Source organism: Pocillopora verrucosa, chromosome 4 (genome assembly GCF_036669915.1).
Source record: "Pocillopora verrucosa isolate sample1 chromosome 4, ASM3666991v2, whole genome shotgun sequence".
Taxonomy (NCBI): Eukaryota; Metazoa; Cnidaria; class Anthozoa; order Scleractinia; family Pocilloporidae; genus Pocillopora; species Pocillopora verrucosa.
The window spans coordinates 26,033,952-26,050,856 of NC_089315.1; the positions used below are offsets into that span (position 1 = coordinate 26,033,952).

A 16,905-nucleotide genomic window follows, 5' to 3' on the forward strand; every position below is an offset into this window, starting at 1 on the left:
AAATGAGGTTAACCTCAATAGGGTTAACCGTTAGCAGTAAAACAGCAAAAAACGCAGCCGTTAGGCGCAAAATTAACAGATTTTAACCGTTAGTCGTTGTTAAAATTTTGTCTGGTTACCTTAATGGAAAGATATTAACCATTAGCCTTAAATTGGCCAAATTTTAACCCTTAGCCGTAAAAGCCATCACCCTATTGAGACCCTCTAAAATCATACGCAGTACGCTTGGGCCGCCTGCGGACTCACGAACACAAATATATTCACAGTGACAGATAATCCGATCGCAAGCTAATTCTTATAGTCTCCTCAAGTCGCTTTTTCAAGGTTTTTACCTCACCTATCACAACTGTGACCTAAACTTTAGTCTTCTTAGCTCTAAGATAATTATGAACCTATATGGTAACTTACATAAACATGGCTACCTGCTGCAATAATGATAACACTGGCTGTGGGCAATTTAAACCTGGGAAGGAGGAGGAGGGAGATTGCACGGGAAGAAAAGAACTATGTTCAAGTCGTGTGGCTTAACGGTGTAAAACTCAAGAAAAGAAAAATTGCGCTGAGTGAGAGAAAAGAAGTCGGATTCACACTGAACTGGAAAATTATGTAACCATGGAAGAGATGGTGAGGTGCAAAGAGTGAATTGCGTCTAATTTCTCCCTACCGTGTCACCCCTGAATCACATATTAAGTTTACGAGAATAAAGGAAATGATCACCAACTGAAGAAGCTCTTGGTTGTTTAGACAAATACCCTTATGAGCACCTAGTTTGGCAAATATACTCACTGACGTCAGGGAGTAAAGGGTCAATGGAAGGTTGATGTGGGCTTTTTATACAAAGAAAATTGTAATGGAAGATGGAGTTACAAATACTCTTCCTTTTCCACCTACATGATAAGAAGTGATGCGATTTGTACAGCAAAGGAACTCGTCGCGCACTTAACGAAATGACTGGTAATGTGCGGTTTCCGGTTTTTTAAATTAAAGAAAAAAGTATTGATCAATTAAATGTGGCGAATGTTAAACGTTTTTAAAAAGAGGAGCGTTTTGCGAACTCAGATCGGTAGAGAAAAACATCACGTACCCTACGTTAATCAAATATCATTAAATAGCTAAAAATTGATACGAGCCACCATAAAAAAACAAAAAACAAAAAACATAAAAAGTATTGCGCAGTCGAGTTTGAGGGAAAAGTTTGGCGCACTTGCTGATAAATGCTTAATATGCGCTCAAATACAATGAAACGTGACACGTCTTGAAATGCGAAGGGACGAGTTGCGTACATAATTGAAGGAAAGTTATTGGCAACCTAAATGTGAGGAACACCGTTGTGCCCTTTGCGCCCTGGAAACGCATCGTGTACTCAATGCAAGGCAAAATATTGCACACTTGTCAGCCATAAGTCGCATAACGCACTACAAGGAACCGTATCATGCGAATAAACAAACAAATTCCTTTCAAGTCCGGGGAACTCACTGCACACCGTTATGAGCAAGAAAAGTATTTTATGTCATTTAAATCTATTTACACACATAATTAAAGAAGGGTACCAACGCTTCTAAAAATTGCAAAAGTCTGCTGATACACTCTTTGGACGAAGAACTATTTCTGGTTTTTGTTTTGTTATGTTTATTTTTTTTCGTTACACGTTCCAAGACTACAAATTATACTTATGACGTGCAAAATTAATTGTGCTTTACAACTAGCACGAAAGCTTCGTGACTGACCAGTTTGTGCGACTGCGCTAGACTCCAATACAGACGCTTCTAATGTAGCAAGGGTTTGATCGTAGAATATTCATACGAGAGAAGCATGATTTAGTGATATTCACAGTGTCAAACCTAATTGTACACGTGCGAAGTAAGTGTACTTTACACTAATTTGAAACTTAAACTAAAATTTTGTGACTCCGTAATCTTTGGTGAATTGGTTCGAGTGCATTAGACTGCAATACACTAAGATAACAGCTCCACAAATGTTGAGCAACTAATAAATCAGTTGGCAGGTACTTCTCACAGCACTGTACATCTACAGTAATTTAATCTTGCCATGGTGTCCAGATGCCTTCCAATTCTGCTTTAATGAAGGCCCGAGGATCAGGCAATTTGTTGAACGGAGGCACCATCCCTTTTATGTAGTACTGCACTCTCTCTTGCAATTCCTTGACTACATCTGGAAGTTTCTCACTAAGATCTTCGTGTTCTGTTGGGTCAGCGGTCACGTTATATAAAACAACTTTCAGGCGACTTCCAACGTTCTGTAGAAGAAAATTTATCTCGTGAGAAAAAAGACTGACTAACTAAGAGTTGCTGTACTGGTTATGGCATTAATATGTACAATTTCCGTTCCTTGTTTGCTTAAACAAGAACAGGAGAGGACTAAGAACATTTCCGCCCTCTCTATGCCAAACTAATTGTGTTGTTTATCAAAATACTATCACCTCAGTTGATTAAACCAAATTATTTTGTGATACACTCCACTGATGCAGCACCACAGTTTATTCTATTTATTTATTTAGAAACTTACCCACTTCATTCATGAGATAGGTGTGTTTGGTATTGCACAACATAGCCATCAAAAATTACATTTCCAGACTAAAGCAACAAAATAAAAAGCGCCTGAGCCCAAAGACAATATATCATATCAACTTCACATCATGCGAACTGATCTGTAGAAAATATCATAAGTTGTTTCAAAATGGAGTTCATCACAGATGTGTCAAACTTGTTAAGATCAAGTTCAGATTACTTGAACTCATAAAGATACACTGACCTCCTTGGTAGATGCTAACAAATCCAGGACTTGATCTTTTCTGGGGGAAATCACATGTTTGCTTTCTGATTTCCCACCAAGCTCAGGAGGTGTATACCAAGTATCATTATTCACTCCCATCAGAATTTTCATATGACCTGATCTCAGTGCAACTCCCTCATAGAAGGAAACAGATGGATCATCATTGTCAAAAGGAAGGGGGTCAATATTAAGAAGAATCTCCTTCCTTGGTGAAGGGTCACCATGGGAGATGGTGTTCCAAACATCCATACCATCCAGGGGTATTGATTCTAGATCTGTGTCACCACCTGTAATATGTAGTGCAGAATAAGGTGAAGTTATATCTTTACTTAGGCCCAGCTGCACACAATGATGGACCTTGTCTTGGTTTCTGCAGCATGATGCAATTCTGGATGGCATTACAATCTATTAAACAATTATTATTCCACAAGGACATGTTGGATATGAGGTCATAATAGATGGCTAGGGAGGCCTATTGGATCAAGTTAGCTATAATCATCTCATATCCAACAAGTGCAAGTAGAATAATTGTATTATTAAAAATGCCCCAAAATATAAATCTTCCCACTTTATTTTGTAAGAACAAACAGAATGTTACAATGTGCAAAAACACTTTTGTTTTAACTCCTCTTCATGTGCATGCAGGGTATAATGGCTCATAACCCATGATGGCTGTACCAAAAAAACACTCTTGAATTGCAATATCCAATGATCCAGCTTTTAGTAATACAAGTTATCCCCCACCCCCAGCATTTTGCCTGGTTTCCCTCAAAGTTTGCCAATACACATCGTGACAACACAATGACTTGGCTAAGGCTTGAAGCAGGAAAAGAGGAAAATAGGACCATTGACTTTACCTGCAAGATTTACCAATGTTGGGTACCAATCTGTAGCATGCATAAGTTCTTCACTTTTGACTCCTTTCCTGCCAAGCATATTTCCATGGACAAAACTGACTCCTCTCACCCCTCCCTCCCATAAAGTTGTCTTCTCTCCACGAAGGGGATAATTATATCCTCCACGACTGTGGATTCCTCCATTGTCAGTGGTTAAAACCATAAGTGTGTCTTCCCACAACCTGATAAATGACATGGACATCAAATATAAATTGATTTTTTGGAACCTTCAGGGGAAGGTAAGTCTGCATTTGAGCCAAGTACCCCACTTGGCAAGAGCTAATACTAGTTTCCTTAACCCTCTCCCTCCCAAGATCTTATCAGTAATTCTCCTAACTGTCTACCACACATTCTTGTGATATCAGGCTGGAGAATTTGTCATTGGATCAACTACTTATCACCTAATTGATATTTTTTTATTCTTAACATGTGTCTGCTTGGTATTGTATTGATATTCTAAGGAGAAATTCTGTCTTGGTCACTAATGGGAGTTTAGGGTTGACATGGACGAAGTGACTAGGAGTATTCATACTCCTGCTTGGGTGGGATGCTAGTTCATTGCAAATTTATTCCCCCCCCTCCCCAGTATGTCATCAGGCTTCCCTCAGTTCCTGGGTACTCATTAATACTCCATGGTGGGGAGAGGCACTGCAACAGTAAATGTTTTGCCCAAGAACACAGCACAGTGACCTGGCCAGGTCTCAAATCTAGACCTCTTGGCCCAGAGTCCAGTGCATTACACCAATGTGTCTCCTGCACTTGCAGGGGTAAGTAACTGTCTGAAAAGTAAATAGTTTCTTTAGCCATTTTTTAAGGCTGTTTTTTTCAGTCCTAATGTTGAACAATTTAAGAAGTAATCATTCATCAAAAGAGAAGGTAGTTCCAACTTCATAGTAGACAGGGTGAGAGAACCCAACCCTTAAATTGTTTGAAGTTAAATAGAAGAAAAAAAAAAGGCCCATACCCAGCATCCTTCATGGTCTGTGTAATATTGCCTATGGCTTCATCTGTAATGCTCACCATGCCTGCATAGGTTCGACGAGTTTCATCTGTAATGAAACTGTACTTTTCTGTATATTTTTCAGGTGCTTGGACGGGGCCATGGCAATTTTGGAATGCCATATACATGAAAAGGGGATTTGATGGGTCATGTGACTTGATAATTTCGGTTGCTCGCTGCAATCAGAATATTTGTGTGAATAGCATGTTAAAAGTTAGAAACAATTGAAGGGTCAGGCTCATGGTACTTTGCAAAGTTTTGGACCCTGCAAACTTTTGATCTGATCTTGAATCTTTTCACCCCTTGGCAATAATGATCCTTGAAGTCTCCTTCATAAGGTGGTTGTTTTGTATCAAAGTCTTGCACTTTTCAGAGTTCTCAAAACTAAGATTTGGTCTAACTAGTTCATTTTAGGGTCCTAGTCAGAAGGGATTGTAAAGGACCAAAGTCTCTGTGCAGGTCCATCATGTAAATAGGGTGCATGCAATAATTTGATAATTGCAACAAGAGAGATGCTATTCCAAGAATTGTGTAATCCTGGTCTAGGTCTCAGCATCTCAGCAAGTCTCTGATTTTACCACTTACCACCCTTAAAATAAACTTATAATTCAGTTGAATTGATAAAAACTGAGAAGTACATTTTCAAAAACTGGTATATTTGTGCAACGATCAATACTCAGGCTACTTGGGTATGATGTTAGTCTCAAACCCTATGATCTGATCTCCTAGAAATAAAATGAAAAACAAAACAAAATCAGCAACAACAGCAGCTACAACTCAAATTCAAAATACCTTTGTGAAAGCAAATGTGGCATATGTCCCATTCAGGTCCCTCACTGGTTCTTTATCATCTCGTAAGTCCAATATGTTCTGGATTTCATGGGTGTAGTGATCTTCAGCTCCATTGTAATAACCATAGAATGAATCAAACCCACGATAAGTCGGTGTATAGGCCCATTTGTTATAACCAAGGTGCCATTTACCAACCATATGAGTTGCATAACCTTTGGGAGAAAACATGAAGTTAAAAACTTTTCATTTCCCAAGATATGAGGAGTTATTTTTTAAAACTTGCCTCACAGTTGCTACCAAGTTATTTAAAACAACTTTTTTGTCACCTCACCCTAAAGAAGATACACTTTCCCACTAAGGTTTAAAAGAGCCTTTGAGGTAAGCCTGCAACATTGGCCAATTTCTATACAGGCAGTTGTTGATGAGGGCCAGGTTGTTCAAAGCTGGGTTAAGATAGATCTGGAAGCTCAAAATGGAAATTCAGCATAATTCTTTTTTTCTATAATTTGACATTGGATGCTCTAAGAAGAATAGAGAAAATTAACTGAAAAAGGCTTTTGAACAAAGTAATAAAGAAACCTGGATTAAAATTTCAATAACCTTGGGTTAGTGCTAATCTTCCTTTGAACAACTGGGACCAGGTCTCCTCATAACTCCACAATCACTATTACAGCTATATGCAACAGTACCAAATGTGTAAGAAATGTGGGTACAAATAAGAAATTTTCATAATCTAACTAATGTGGATGATTTATACTACATCAACCAACACTATGCGTGTATCAAGCAAAATAAAATTAATTTAAGCGTACCTAATTCTTTCATTTTCTGTGGTAAAGTGGTGAAGTTGAGAGGTAATCCATAGGGACTTGCCGGACCCAACACAAAGTGCTGCATACCTCAACATCAGTGGAAAGAAAATAGTAGGTAAGTCTAATTGTTACAAGTAAGCCTGCGACCACGAGAGCCTTCAACATGCACTGGGCTAAGAAAAGGCTTACTCTCCACTTTTATCCAGCGGAGGGTTATACTCCCAACTTGGAAAAGTTGCAGGGTTTTGAACACTGCTAAAGTTGTGGATAGTTTAATCTGTAGTTGTAGTATTGATGTGCACGAATCATATGTGCTAACGACTAGCGCGATATGAAATCGAACTCTCGAAGCAGCAGACGCAATGGGGGCAACCGCAGTATTTTAGATTCAAAAGAAAGTAACAGTTAGACGTATAACCTCCTGTATAACGATTAATTTTACTGAAATGTACACCAGATGGGTCATTGCTGGCGAACGGCCAGGATCTCTGAGTCAAAGTGGGGTCAGGAGAGCACCTGCTAATCGTCAACTATTTCCGGAAAGATTAAGACTTACCAGTATGGATTGGATATCTTCCTGTCATGAAAGCGCTTCTCGTAGGGGTGCAAACCGGTAGAACGTAATAGTTGTCCAGCTCGACACCTTCCGCCGCCAATCCGTCAATATTTGGAGTCTCAATTTTCGAGCCGTGAAATCCGACATCACTCCAGCCGAGGTCGTCAACGACAACAAAGAGAATATGGAGAGGCGAGGCTTTGGTTAAGGCGACTGCTTTTGCACGGCTGACGAGAAAAACCACGGCAATCAAGCTGCAGAGCAGAGGCAGCGGACGAGGTCCCATAGCTAAAGCGATGCACTTATGACAAGTTTGAACAAACTAATTCAGTGACTGTTACCAAGTAGCACAGTATCGGATATTTATAGCCCGGCGAATCCCAGAAGACATCATATCCAAATCACGCGCTCAGCCCACGCAATCCGTATATGTCTCAACACCAACCCAGTCCGCGCGCATTTGTTACAAGTCGCAAGATCTATTTTCGTCCGGCAAGTATTTCTTTAGAAGAAAAGAGTACTCAAGGTCACTACATTTATTTCAACCAAGGGTATTCAAGGTCGTTGAGTTTTCCCAGGTAAGATATTGTTGATTTAAGGGCAATCGTCCCGAAGTTCCATGCACCTGACACAACCCGAACATAAATAAGAACACTCGCGAGTTTTTAAGGCGTTTTTGGTCTTTCTGTTCTTAGTTGCCGCTTAACATCAAGAAGATAAGGGGTGGAGTGGAGAGGAGAGAAGAAGGGTGGGAGGGGAAGGGGGGGGTTATGACAGTAGCGGGTAAGCAATAGTTAACTTAAGTTCATCTTTCGTAACTTTCTCTGCGACATGTTTGTCATTTTGGATTCGTTAAATGTAAGGAACCTGGAACGACTTGAAAGAGTAGATCGTACGAAGAAAGAAGGGGCAGGGGGGGAGGGGGAGGGGAGGGGACGGGTCAAATAGTTTAGCATTTAGACAAGGAAATTTCTCAGCGCTCAAAATTTCTTTTAAGAGAATGTTTATTTTTCTCCTCGCCATCCTTATTTTTCTTTACGAGCCGACTTTTTCATGGTGCTTTCCGAAACCTGCGTTATTGTTTAAAATCTAGTACTAGACCAACAGGTGACCGAGAAAATTGCATCGTTGGTGCTGAGAGCTTCCCTTCATTGTTTAAAATCTAGTACTAGAAACCAACAGGTGCCCGAAAAATTGCATCGTTGGCGCTGAGAGCCTCCCGTCATTTATAAAGTATTGTCTACAAAAGCGTCACGCTTTCCACAAATAGTTTACGCTATGAATAATTTAATTTGCAATCTGTTCGGCTATGAACACCACAGTTACAATGAAACGTCTTAATCCTCTTTTTTACACTAGTACTTCTTCCCATTTTTATGAACACCAGCCTCTCTTAAAATATCCGTGAGATGCAGATTGATCTTAAGGTTATTGCATTCTTAGTCAAAAGGTGTTTGCTACAAAACTTTTCCCTTGTGTTTTGAGGAGTATGCGAAAGACTGGAAAATATTACAATAATTTTGACAGTTACAATTGCGGATGATTTACGCCCTGAGACATGTAGAACGAAACTTAGTGTTCTTTTTTTTTAATCGAAGGGGTCCTTTTAAGATCCTTTAGGGCTGCTTATCTTTTACGCGTTCTTTCAGGAGAGCGGAAGCAAGCGTAAGGCGACTTTAGAGTGCTAGTGTCACGCGAGGTCGCGTCCCTCCTCTTGCGTGCTTGCCTCGCGGGTGCCTCTGCTCCATTGTAAAATGTTAAAATATACCGCTGTTTTGCAAGCCAGGGTCCTTTAAGACTAACTTATGGCTTGAGGTCACTGCAACTCTTTCCTGCAATTATGTGGTCTCAAGATTTCGGAAGACTGCGAATTGACTAAAATTCACGTTTACGGGAATGACAATCCACCGAGTTCTCTTCCATATAGCATTCATTGAAAAGTCTTAATGCACAAGTAATCCCTTAATGTACGTTATCAAGAATAACCTTCACAAAAAATGTCATTCTCTCGCGATTCTTCGGGCGAGTGGAGTGAGCTCAGTGCGAAATTCATGCGCGTGTCAAACGCGAGTTTTGCGCGAGGGATGAGCGGTCTTCATTGCGTGACTCACTCGTCGGGCTTTCCTCGCACAAGCCCTGCACTTGCCTCCATCTGCCCGCCCAGAAAACTTAAAGAAATGACGCTTGTTCTATATATTACGTCTAGGCAATGACCAACAAATTTTCAGCTCTCTGGCTTCGGTTGTATGAGTACCACCAGCGAAGAAATGACGATGGTCAGAAGAAACAGAAAAAAAAAGAAATTGTCAATAACGTTTACAACAACATGCCATTCTAGTTTGCGCTTATCTTCAGACAAAGCCCGATCTATGAACTTGGAGACTTTTTCCATGCCCGCCACTTTAACCTCCTTCTCTTCCACGTTAACAGTGTTTTTCACATCCTCTTGCGACTTTATGTTCGTAACGACGATTTTGTCATCGTCGGGGACGATGCGGTTCTCTTTCACGTAACATTCGATTGGTTCATTTTTTACTTTATTTTTAAGCTGTTTCCTCTTCAGTCTCTTTAAAGAGTTGCTGCACAGAATAGGACCCAGTACCTCGAACAAGATGTACCGTGTCCATCCTGTGAGTTCCATTTTAGGATGTTGATGCTCTATGTTGAGACTAATGCAGGTGCACAGGAGACCCAGGGAAATCTCGATCATAACTACAGAGAAGTAGGTACTTATAAGAGGAGTCACCTCTGACGTAGACGGTATGGCTTCAATCACTACGATCATAAAAACAGTCATACCAAGTAGAATGGTGATCATAAGAGATATTCTCTCGCCCGTTTGAGGCGGAAAGAGGAACGCTGTTGCTGTGAGAAGGGCTAGGACGATGCACGGCATAATCAAGTTGTTCACGTAGAACAAGGTACGCCGCTTTATTTTTATCTCGAACGTGAGGTCTGGATAAGGTTCCACGCAGCATCCATAATAAACCACGTTCCTCGTCGCGTCCGCTGACAACAGATCCCACTCACCATTTAGTGTGAAAGTACTCAAGTCCGCACCAGGTTTTTCTCCGTAGAAATCCAGGTCAAGTTTGAAGCCATTGAAAGTCCATGAGCCGAATTTGAGGTAACATGTCTGTATGTCCCAAGGGAAATACTTGACGTTGATTTTGCACGAACTTTTGATGAGATTTGGGGACAACCACGTGGCTGTACCGTCACTGCTGACGATGATCTTTGTGTCGAACAGATACTGCTCGCCATGGTCTCCTTCTTCATTGACACTTTGGACAGAAATGCAAGACGCTGTGAGCAATTTCGTTTCCTATATAACTAAAGATCCTGTTTGGAAATTGCTCAGATGCATAATGTAATGGAGCGCTTTTGATTTGCGTAGCGTAAATACAACCCAAGGTAAAGCTGTGTAGTAATAACCGCCAATCAGCGGTGTCGGGAATACGCTTGTGATCAAGTGGCTACTGGTTTTCCCTTTGATCTGATTGGTTGAAGGGGTGGCGCGAATTTTCTGGACCAATCAAAGAGCGTGGCGAAGTAAACCGATGCAAACATGGATGTCTTTGGATACTCAACTAAAATTGCTCTTTAAGGATGAACGAACGGTTCATATTGGAACCCACCTATCTGATCCTAATATTTTATTTCAAGAATTTTGGGGGCTTTTTCCTTTCCTCTTGCCGTCTTTGACGCGGAGACCCGACAGGGGAGTTTGGGGAAAACTGTTAAAGGTGGGAAAGCTCTGAATTACAACTCACTTGTTATGCAGAACAATATCGGGTTTCCACACCAAGTTGGGACTTATGTTGATAGAGCTGAGACCATTGTATTTTGATGCGTTCCAGGACAGCCAAGGATCGTGCCATTGCTGCAAAGAACAGGAACAAAAACAACTGCCTCATTTATACTTTGAGATACTTGTAAAACACTATCAAAAACTACACTTAAGAAGGGTCAAGATAACAGAACTGTTTACATAACGTTAACAATGCTTATTGCGGTAGATATTGTAGAAGATTAATCTCCGTGGTTAGAGCGCGCTATACTACAATCGAGCAATTCACATGTGTATTCTTGGGCAAGAGAGTGCCTGTCCGCCTCTCAAGAGGGTATATGTAAACGTTTTTACTTTACCTGTCTTATCCAAACGTTACTTGTCAAAACTTGATTCTTTTCATCCTAAAGGCCAAAAATCGATATGTCAGTTTAACTCAGGTACAAACGTGAACACAGAAATACTTTGTTCTTGGTCATCAGATCTCCTTCCTCGATGGGGGCTCGGTGCGCATGGAGCACAGCGCACCGATTTTCAGGATATCTACGGGTAGGCTCCGATAGATTAAGCCGGCATAATTTTGGGCATGATGCTATAGTCACAGAATCGAGCATAGTGCCGGCAAAATGACTAAAAAAACATGCACATAAACACGTTCACCTGCATTTCTAGTACTCTATCGATTATGAAAATTGCAGGGTCGTTTTCGGCATATACCTCTCAAATGCCGTATATGTGTAGCCTGAGAATTGAGTCCAATAAAGTGTTGTCTTTGAAGTGCAGTAAGTCTTTCATCTCTAGTAGGTTTTACCTGTCGGTGGCAGGGAGGAAGATAAGGGGTTGAAGCGCTCTAAAAATCTCTCGATTGAGTTAATTAATGGAGCATAATGCAATTTTGGCATAACGTTGTATTTTCAGAAAAAGCTCCGAAGCATAATACTCGAATTTTCGAGCATATTATATCTGACCCTACCTACAGGCATCGATTTTTTATAATATAATTTTTAGATAAAAAAAAACGATTTTTTCGCGGAGCATTAAAGGCCATTAAAGGACCTGTCATACTGCTTGCTTATCGTTGGCTTCAGCCTAGAAACATCTTCAGTATGTGAAGTCTGTTTTTCTATCTCTCCCATATGACGATCGTTAGTTCTACTGGAAACACGTTGTAGTTTTGTACGCGCCTAATTTATTTCATCGACTACACAAACCAAACGATTTAAAAAAGTGAAACGATGCGAGGCAAAGCCAAGCGGTAAAGGACAATTGTGATTGAAACACGCTGTACCTACACTGGACAAGAACAGACGCAGAAATCGAACCTGAACATAAGAAACAAAGAGAGTATGTGAAACGAAACTATTCCCAGAACTTTCAAAGACTTTATCCTTATGTGAGGTAGAGAGTTCAACAGTTGTCCGACTTTACCTCTATTTTATGCAAATGATACAAGAAAGGCGCATGCCGCACGAGGCACGAGATTCCGATCTCAAAAGCCACGTGTTCGATTACGTAATCCGATAAAATAAAGGTACAAATCGCGTCCAAAATCCAATTTTCAACAGGGGAGCACGCATTTGAAGACTAATTAACAAAGCTACAAGAACGTGTAAACTACATTAAGTAAAAAAAAGACAATTCGAAAAAGACGTTTAGTCCTTGCACCAACACAGATGTTATTGCTAGCGCGAAATACGATAGCTCTTATGCTTGAGTGCTTAAAGTTCTGCCTTCGGCAATTTTTTCCAAATTATATCGTGACTATACCGGCACCCACAGGGGAATTGGTTTACAACAAGCTGTTTATATATATACTCAAGTTACAATTCCACAAAAGAGCTTTTTCAATTATCAGAAGTTGTTTTGTTTATTTTGTCAAAAGGATGGATTACAAACACAGCAGTTGGTTGCGAAATAATCGAAAAGCGCAGTAACCATGAATTTAACACTTGAGAGAAACAAGATGTTATGATGACCTTGATAACATTAACGAAACTGTAAACAAAAAACAAAAAACGAAAAAACATTGTTATCCAAAAACACGAAATAGAATGGAAATAAGGGGCAGCGGAAAGACTCCACATTGTAGATTGTGAGAGAGATGAGATTTTCGTAGGATGAGAGTAAATAGAATGGAATGGATCACGGTTTCCGCGGAACAGAGGAACTGAGGCGTAATATTAATTCTAGAAAGTCTTAAAATGAAAAGACTCAAATGATGAAAACGAAAGAGAAAAGCGCAGCAAATTCAAAACTAAACCCGAACAATCTACAACTTGCCACACTTACCAAACTTTGAAGATTACTGTAGGCTAATCCAAACTTGACTACAACTGGTGTCGACAGGTTCAAAACTGGTCTTCCTTCCGAATCATAATTTTTAAAGAGAGCCTTTATCAGACTTTGCTCAATTTTTGTTCTGTTTATTTGAGCATGACAACCTACAAAGAGAAAGTAAGAACAACTGAGCTTGCGAACAAACCAAAATTAGCTGAAGTGAATGTTTTTTCATTGTTGTTTTAGTAAGTGCAATAAATGCTAGAGGGAAGAACGTTTTTTTTGCCCAATTTGTCAGTTGATCTAATTAAACGTGGAGTTACTTTATGGTAGAATGCAACATTAAAAGTCCTCTTATGAAAAATGTCAATGTGATTTTAAATTTAATCTTTCAAAACAGCTGCAGACACGCAACTTTTTCACGAAAGAAGGGCACAGTTTTTGATAATAGATAGCATTTAACGGAAGAATACTTGAATAATCAGGAACACGAGGGAAATTCATAGCATAATGGTCGCACAAGCACAGTGATAAAAAAAAAGTTCTAAAAAAGCTATTTTCGGGGTATATATTTGTCAATCTTCGATCTTTGTCACTGATGAGTGGTAAGTATTTGAATCTTTGGCTCTTCCCTCTTCAAGACTTAGTGCAAGATAACATACTGAGATAGTTTGAAAAATAAACCTCCGCAATCTTTCTTCAGATTTTGATTCCATTGCCTGAGAAGCAATTCAACATGCTTTCGAGATGATCGATAATTCTGTGATTCTACACGACTAAAACAAACATCACTTCACGAACCAATCTGTTTTGTAGATTAAAATCTTAGAAAAAACTAATTTTGGAAAGCAATTTATCATAAATTGTCAATCTGATCCACCTTCTCTCAGCAGCTGGGGAACTTAATGAGATCTATATCGACAAGAGATATACAATTTGTTTGCATATGATTTCCCCTTTCAGTTTCTTGTAAACAAATAATTTTTACCCACACACTTATGGGAACTGCTGATTGCTTTACCCCGCAAACTTGTTCTTGCATGAATCATCTCATTCGACACAAATTTTCTTCAATTGTTCCGTGTAGTCTACAGCAATTAAAAACGCCTCTCTTATTTTGTCACATTAATTAATATTTAACGTGAGTTGCTGTGTTGAGCGGATGGGAGATTTTCCAACAAGTCTTTTCATCAGTGATTTGATTCCATATCTCCATATTGGTCCAATTTACAATTTGTATGAGCAAACAAACCCAGTGTCAATGAACGGGGTTTTGGAACCAAAAGCAGCTTTGCGTGTGAGTACTCCAAAACGATCACGTCGTTTGCAGAAAACTAGCAATTATTAAGCAAGCACTGAAAACAAATTACCCCAACAAAAATCGCAGCGGCTTTTATTTCGTTTATGACAAATGCTTTTTCTAAGATCACCTGAAAATTCCAATGAAAAACCCTAACTTATCATGCATTTCCGTAATTTCTTTCGAAGATCGCAGAATTTTGAACCCTCATGCGCTTAAAACGATTTGCATCATAAAAGGAAACATTAAACGGCACGAAACTAATTTCTTCAGGTTTTGATTTAATTCACAGAAGAAAATAAAAAACATCTACGGGCCAAATACTTTGAAAGATTCTAGTCTCCTAGCAACTCCACGTTGTTTGCTAATCTGATCGGGAAAGTTCAGATTGCCCCTGACTCTCAAAGGGGCACCGCACGACGATTAAAAACACGGCTAAAATCGTATCCATGCTGTGTAAGTAGCTGAGAACATAAAAGAAAGTGAAAAAAATTAAGAAAAAATTTGACCACGAGGGTTCGGTGGATTTCGCGAAATAAGACATCATTTGGCTGGGAAAGTCTCCAGTAATTAGGAAAACGTTCAACACTTGAGCAAGCCGACAGTAACCTACATATTGCGTTTCTATAGTGATTTTTAAAACGAATCTGTTGCATTCACAGAGGAATCCCAATATTGCAGCTCTTTAACTGAAGAAGGCTGCAAGCTGCTCTATTCACACTAAGTCGAGCTGATCATGAAGAATCGAAGTGAATATCATTAAAAAATATCACAACATCACTTAGAGCCAAGTTTAAAGCTGTTTATTCGCATGTAGGATTAACCAAGTCACGGCTCGTTTTAACAAGTTTCTATTTCACTCGGTAGTTGACGCAAACGAAATTTCTCTTTTGTCGCTTATAAAATTTTTCTTGTTTAGTCGTAGCTAGCCAATCTGTTTTAAGGTTCAGTTCGAGCCGATAGTTAGACAGGTAACCGTTGCAGTTTACTCTTGAATTTGCGTGATCTCATCCGTAAATATCTGGGTGAACAGAGCCATACTATTCTCTGTTGTTTAGACCCCTCTGTTGTTCCAAAATTTTGTTCTGAACCTTAGGATTTTGTAACCAAGTATCAAAATATCATGCAAGATTGCGGAAAGTATGCAAATTAGTGACATACTGTCTGGTGATGTAGCAGAAGGAGAGCCTAGCTCTGTTACATCTTTCGAAAGAATTAGTCACCAAAGAAGCTCAGCTTTGTGTTTCTAAAATAAAAACGCTTTCTTACATTTACAACTGTGAAGACAAAGGCGAAAGAATGAACAATAAACTAGAAACACGTAAACTGTAATATGGCAAATGAGACAGGTCAAATTCAATGATTCCTTGAAACCACATTTTTAAGTTTCTAAACTTTTAGTAAAACTGGATAGAAAACTTAGACTTAGAAGCATTCACTTAATTAGAAATTTGCACTTGCCATACTTAGCATACAAACAAGGAATGTACACAGGTTTTCTATATTTTGTGATGTACTGTACCGAAGCACCTTACTTACGTCTACGATATACTTACTTTGATACTTCATTGTCACCAATATTACTATAAACGTGAAAATCGACAGGAAGCAATGTTGAAGTGTTAAACTGTGGGGAAGCATCGTTTTTTGCGGTCGTTTCTCTGCGGAACCCCAACTGTTTATGCGTCTGTGGCCAAGAAACGAACGTTCATAAAGTTATTAGTTCATACACGCGATTTGCTGCCTTTAAAAGTCTGAAACAATTCTACTTACCTGTCTTCTTTGAGTTTCCTTCGAAACCGTCAGCGATAAAACTATCCGAAGATATCTTCCCTGATAAAATGAGATGTGGTAAGCTGGATGGCCAATGGTCAACAAAGATTGGTTTTTGATCGATTTCAGCCGGGCTACCAACGTCGCTGTTTAATTAAATAGCGTGCATAAAGCGTTGAGAAGCTCAATCTGTCTGTTTTTACGCTTGAATTTTTGCCTGATTAAAATTTCATTTAAATCTAAGATTTTCCTTTTCACCTTTATTTACTGTTCGAAAGAGCCTTTCCAACATCAATGCGTGTGAAATCTTTCCCACATTCACTTCATCGCCTTATCAAGATGTAAATGAACCGAAGGAAAATAATTTACAGCATTATTAACATCTCAAAAGACTGCCTCGGGACTTGTATGATTAAAACTCTCTATAATAAGGAATTTTGGCGCCCAATGGTTTATATTCTTTAAAATTCAAAACAGAATTTCCGAGAACCGTTCAACAAGCAGTATTTTAAGAAATAAAATTATATACCACAAAAATTCGTACAAACCACGAGATCTATTTAAACCAAATAAACAATACCAGCAATCAAAACAAAATTTTTGTTTACAACTCGCTTCGGCTCGATGAATTTAACATAAAAATGGCCTGTGCTGTCTATAACTGCCATCGTTCGCGGCTGTAATTGGACCTATGAGAACTCTGCCCACAAAATAGGTTTATTATTGTGTGCAATTCGCCCCAGGAACATCTTTATTAGGAGTTATCGACACTCATTCAAGCTCGAAGGAAAAAAATCAATGAAAAAACACCTGCAAAAGACCGGATGATTACGAAATATGCTTCAATAGAAGTATATTCTTGTTTTTTTTTTTCTAAGTGAAAACTCAAACAATCTCAAGTGATGATTGCTAAACT

General features: G+C 39.2%; 2 protein-coding genes across 4 annotated transcripts; both read right to left on the bottom strand.

Moving 5' to 3' along the window:
- Positions 1 to 1,499: 1,499 nt before the first annotated feature.
- Positions 1,500 to 7,254, bottom strand: LOC131779260 (arylsulfatase B). Its single transcript, XM_059095782.2, has 7 exons — positions 6,850 to 7,254; positions 6,294 to 6,380; positions 5,482 to 5,693; positions 4,654 to 4,865; positions 3,651 to 3,871; positions 2,773 to 3,080; positions 1,500 to 2,257 (listed from the first exon to the last, which is right to left on the bottom strand). Exons 1-7 carry the CDS (start codon positions 7,133 to 7,135, stop codon positions 2,039 to 2,041), a joined length of 1,545 nt encoding a protein of 514 aa, XP_058951765.2. The 5' UTR covers positions 7,136 to 7,254; the 3' UTR covers positions 1,500 to 2,038.
- A 616-nt stretch (positions 7,255 to 7,870) lies between these two features.
- LOC131779261 (neuronal acetylcholine receptor subunit alpha-7) lies at positions 7,871 to 16,340 on the bottom strand. 3 transcript variants are annotated; one of them, XM_059095784.2, is made up of 7 exons: positions 16,248 to 16,340; positions 15,990 to 16,049; positions 15,773 to 15,903; positions 12,929 to 13,080; positions 10,999 to 11,043; positions 10,623 to 10,732; positions 7,871 to 10,133 (listed from the first exon to the last, which is right to left on the bottom strand). In XM_059095784.2, exons 3-7 carry the CDS (start codon positions 15,855 to 15,857, stop codon positions 9,074 to 9,076), a joined length of 1,452 nt encoding a protein of 483 aa, XP_058951767.2. In that variant the 5' UTR covers positions 15,858 to 15,903; positions 15,990 to 16,049; positions 16,248 to 16,340; the 3' UTR covers positions 7,871 to 9,073. The 3 variants fall into 3 exon arrangements, with proteins under 3 accessions (XP_058951767.2, XP_058951768.2, XP_058951766.2); XM_059095785.2 differs by having other exon boundaries at positions 15,990 to 16,135; positions 16,248 to 16,321; XM_059095783.2 differs by having other exon boundaries at positions 15,990 to 16,330.
- Positions 16,341 to 16,905: the final 565 nt, after the last annotated feature.

Excerpts from the sequence above, each read along its gene's own strand:
- LOC131779260 (XM_059095782.2), bottom strand. The coding sequence starts at position 7,135 with ATGGGACCTCGTCCGCTGCCTCTGCTCTGCAGCTTGATTGCCGTGGTT. Across the intron at positions 3,872-4,653 it reads CAGACCATGAAGGATGCTGG|GTTGTGGGAAGACACACTTA; the intron begins GTATGGGCCTTT and ends GTCATTTATCAG. Across the intron at positions 2,258-2,772 it reads TGTTAGCATCTACCAAGGAG|AACGTTGGAAGTCGCCTGAA; the intron begins GTCAGTGTATCT and ends TTTCTTCTACAG.
- LOC131779261 (XM_059095784.2), bottom strand. The coding sequence starts at position 15,857 with ATGCTTCCCCACAGTTTAACACTTCAACATTGCTTCCTGTCGATTTTC. Across the intron at positions 13,081-15,772 it reads GGTGACAATGAAGTATCAAA|GTTGTCATGCTCAAATAAAC; the intron begins GTAAGTATATCG and ends TTCTCTTTGTAG. Across the intron at positions 11,044-12,928 it reads ACAGTAATCTTCAAAGTTTG|GATGAAAAGAATCAAGTTTT; the intron begins GTAAGTGTGGCA and ends TTTGGCCTTTAG.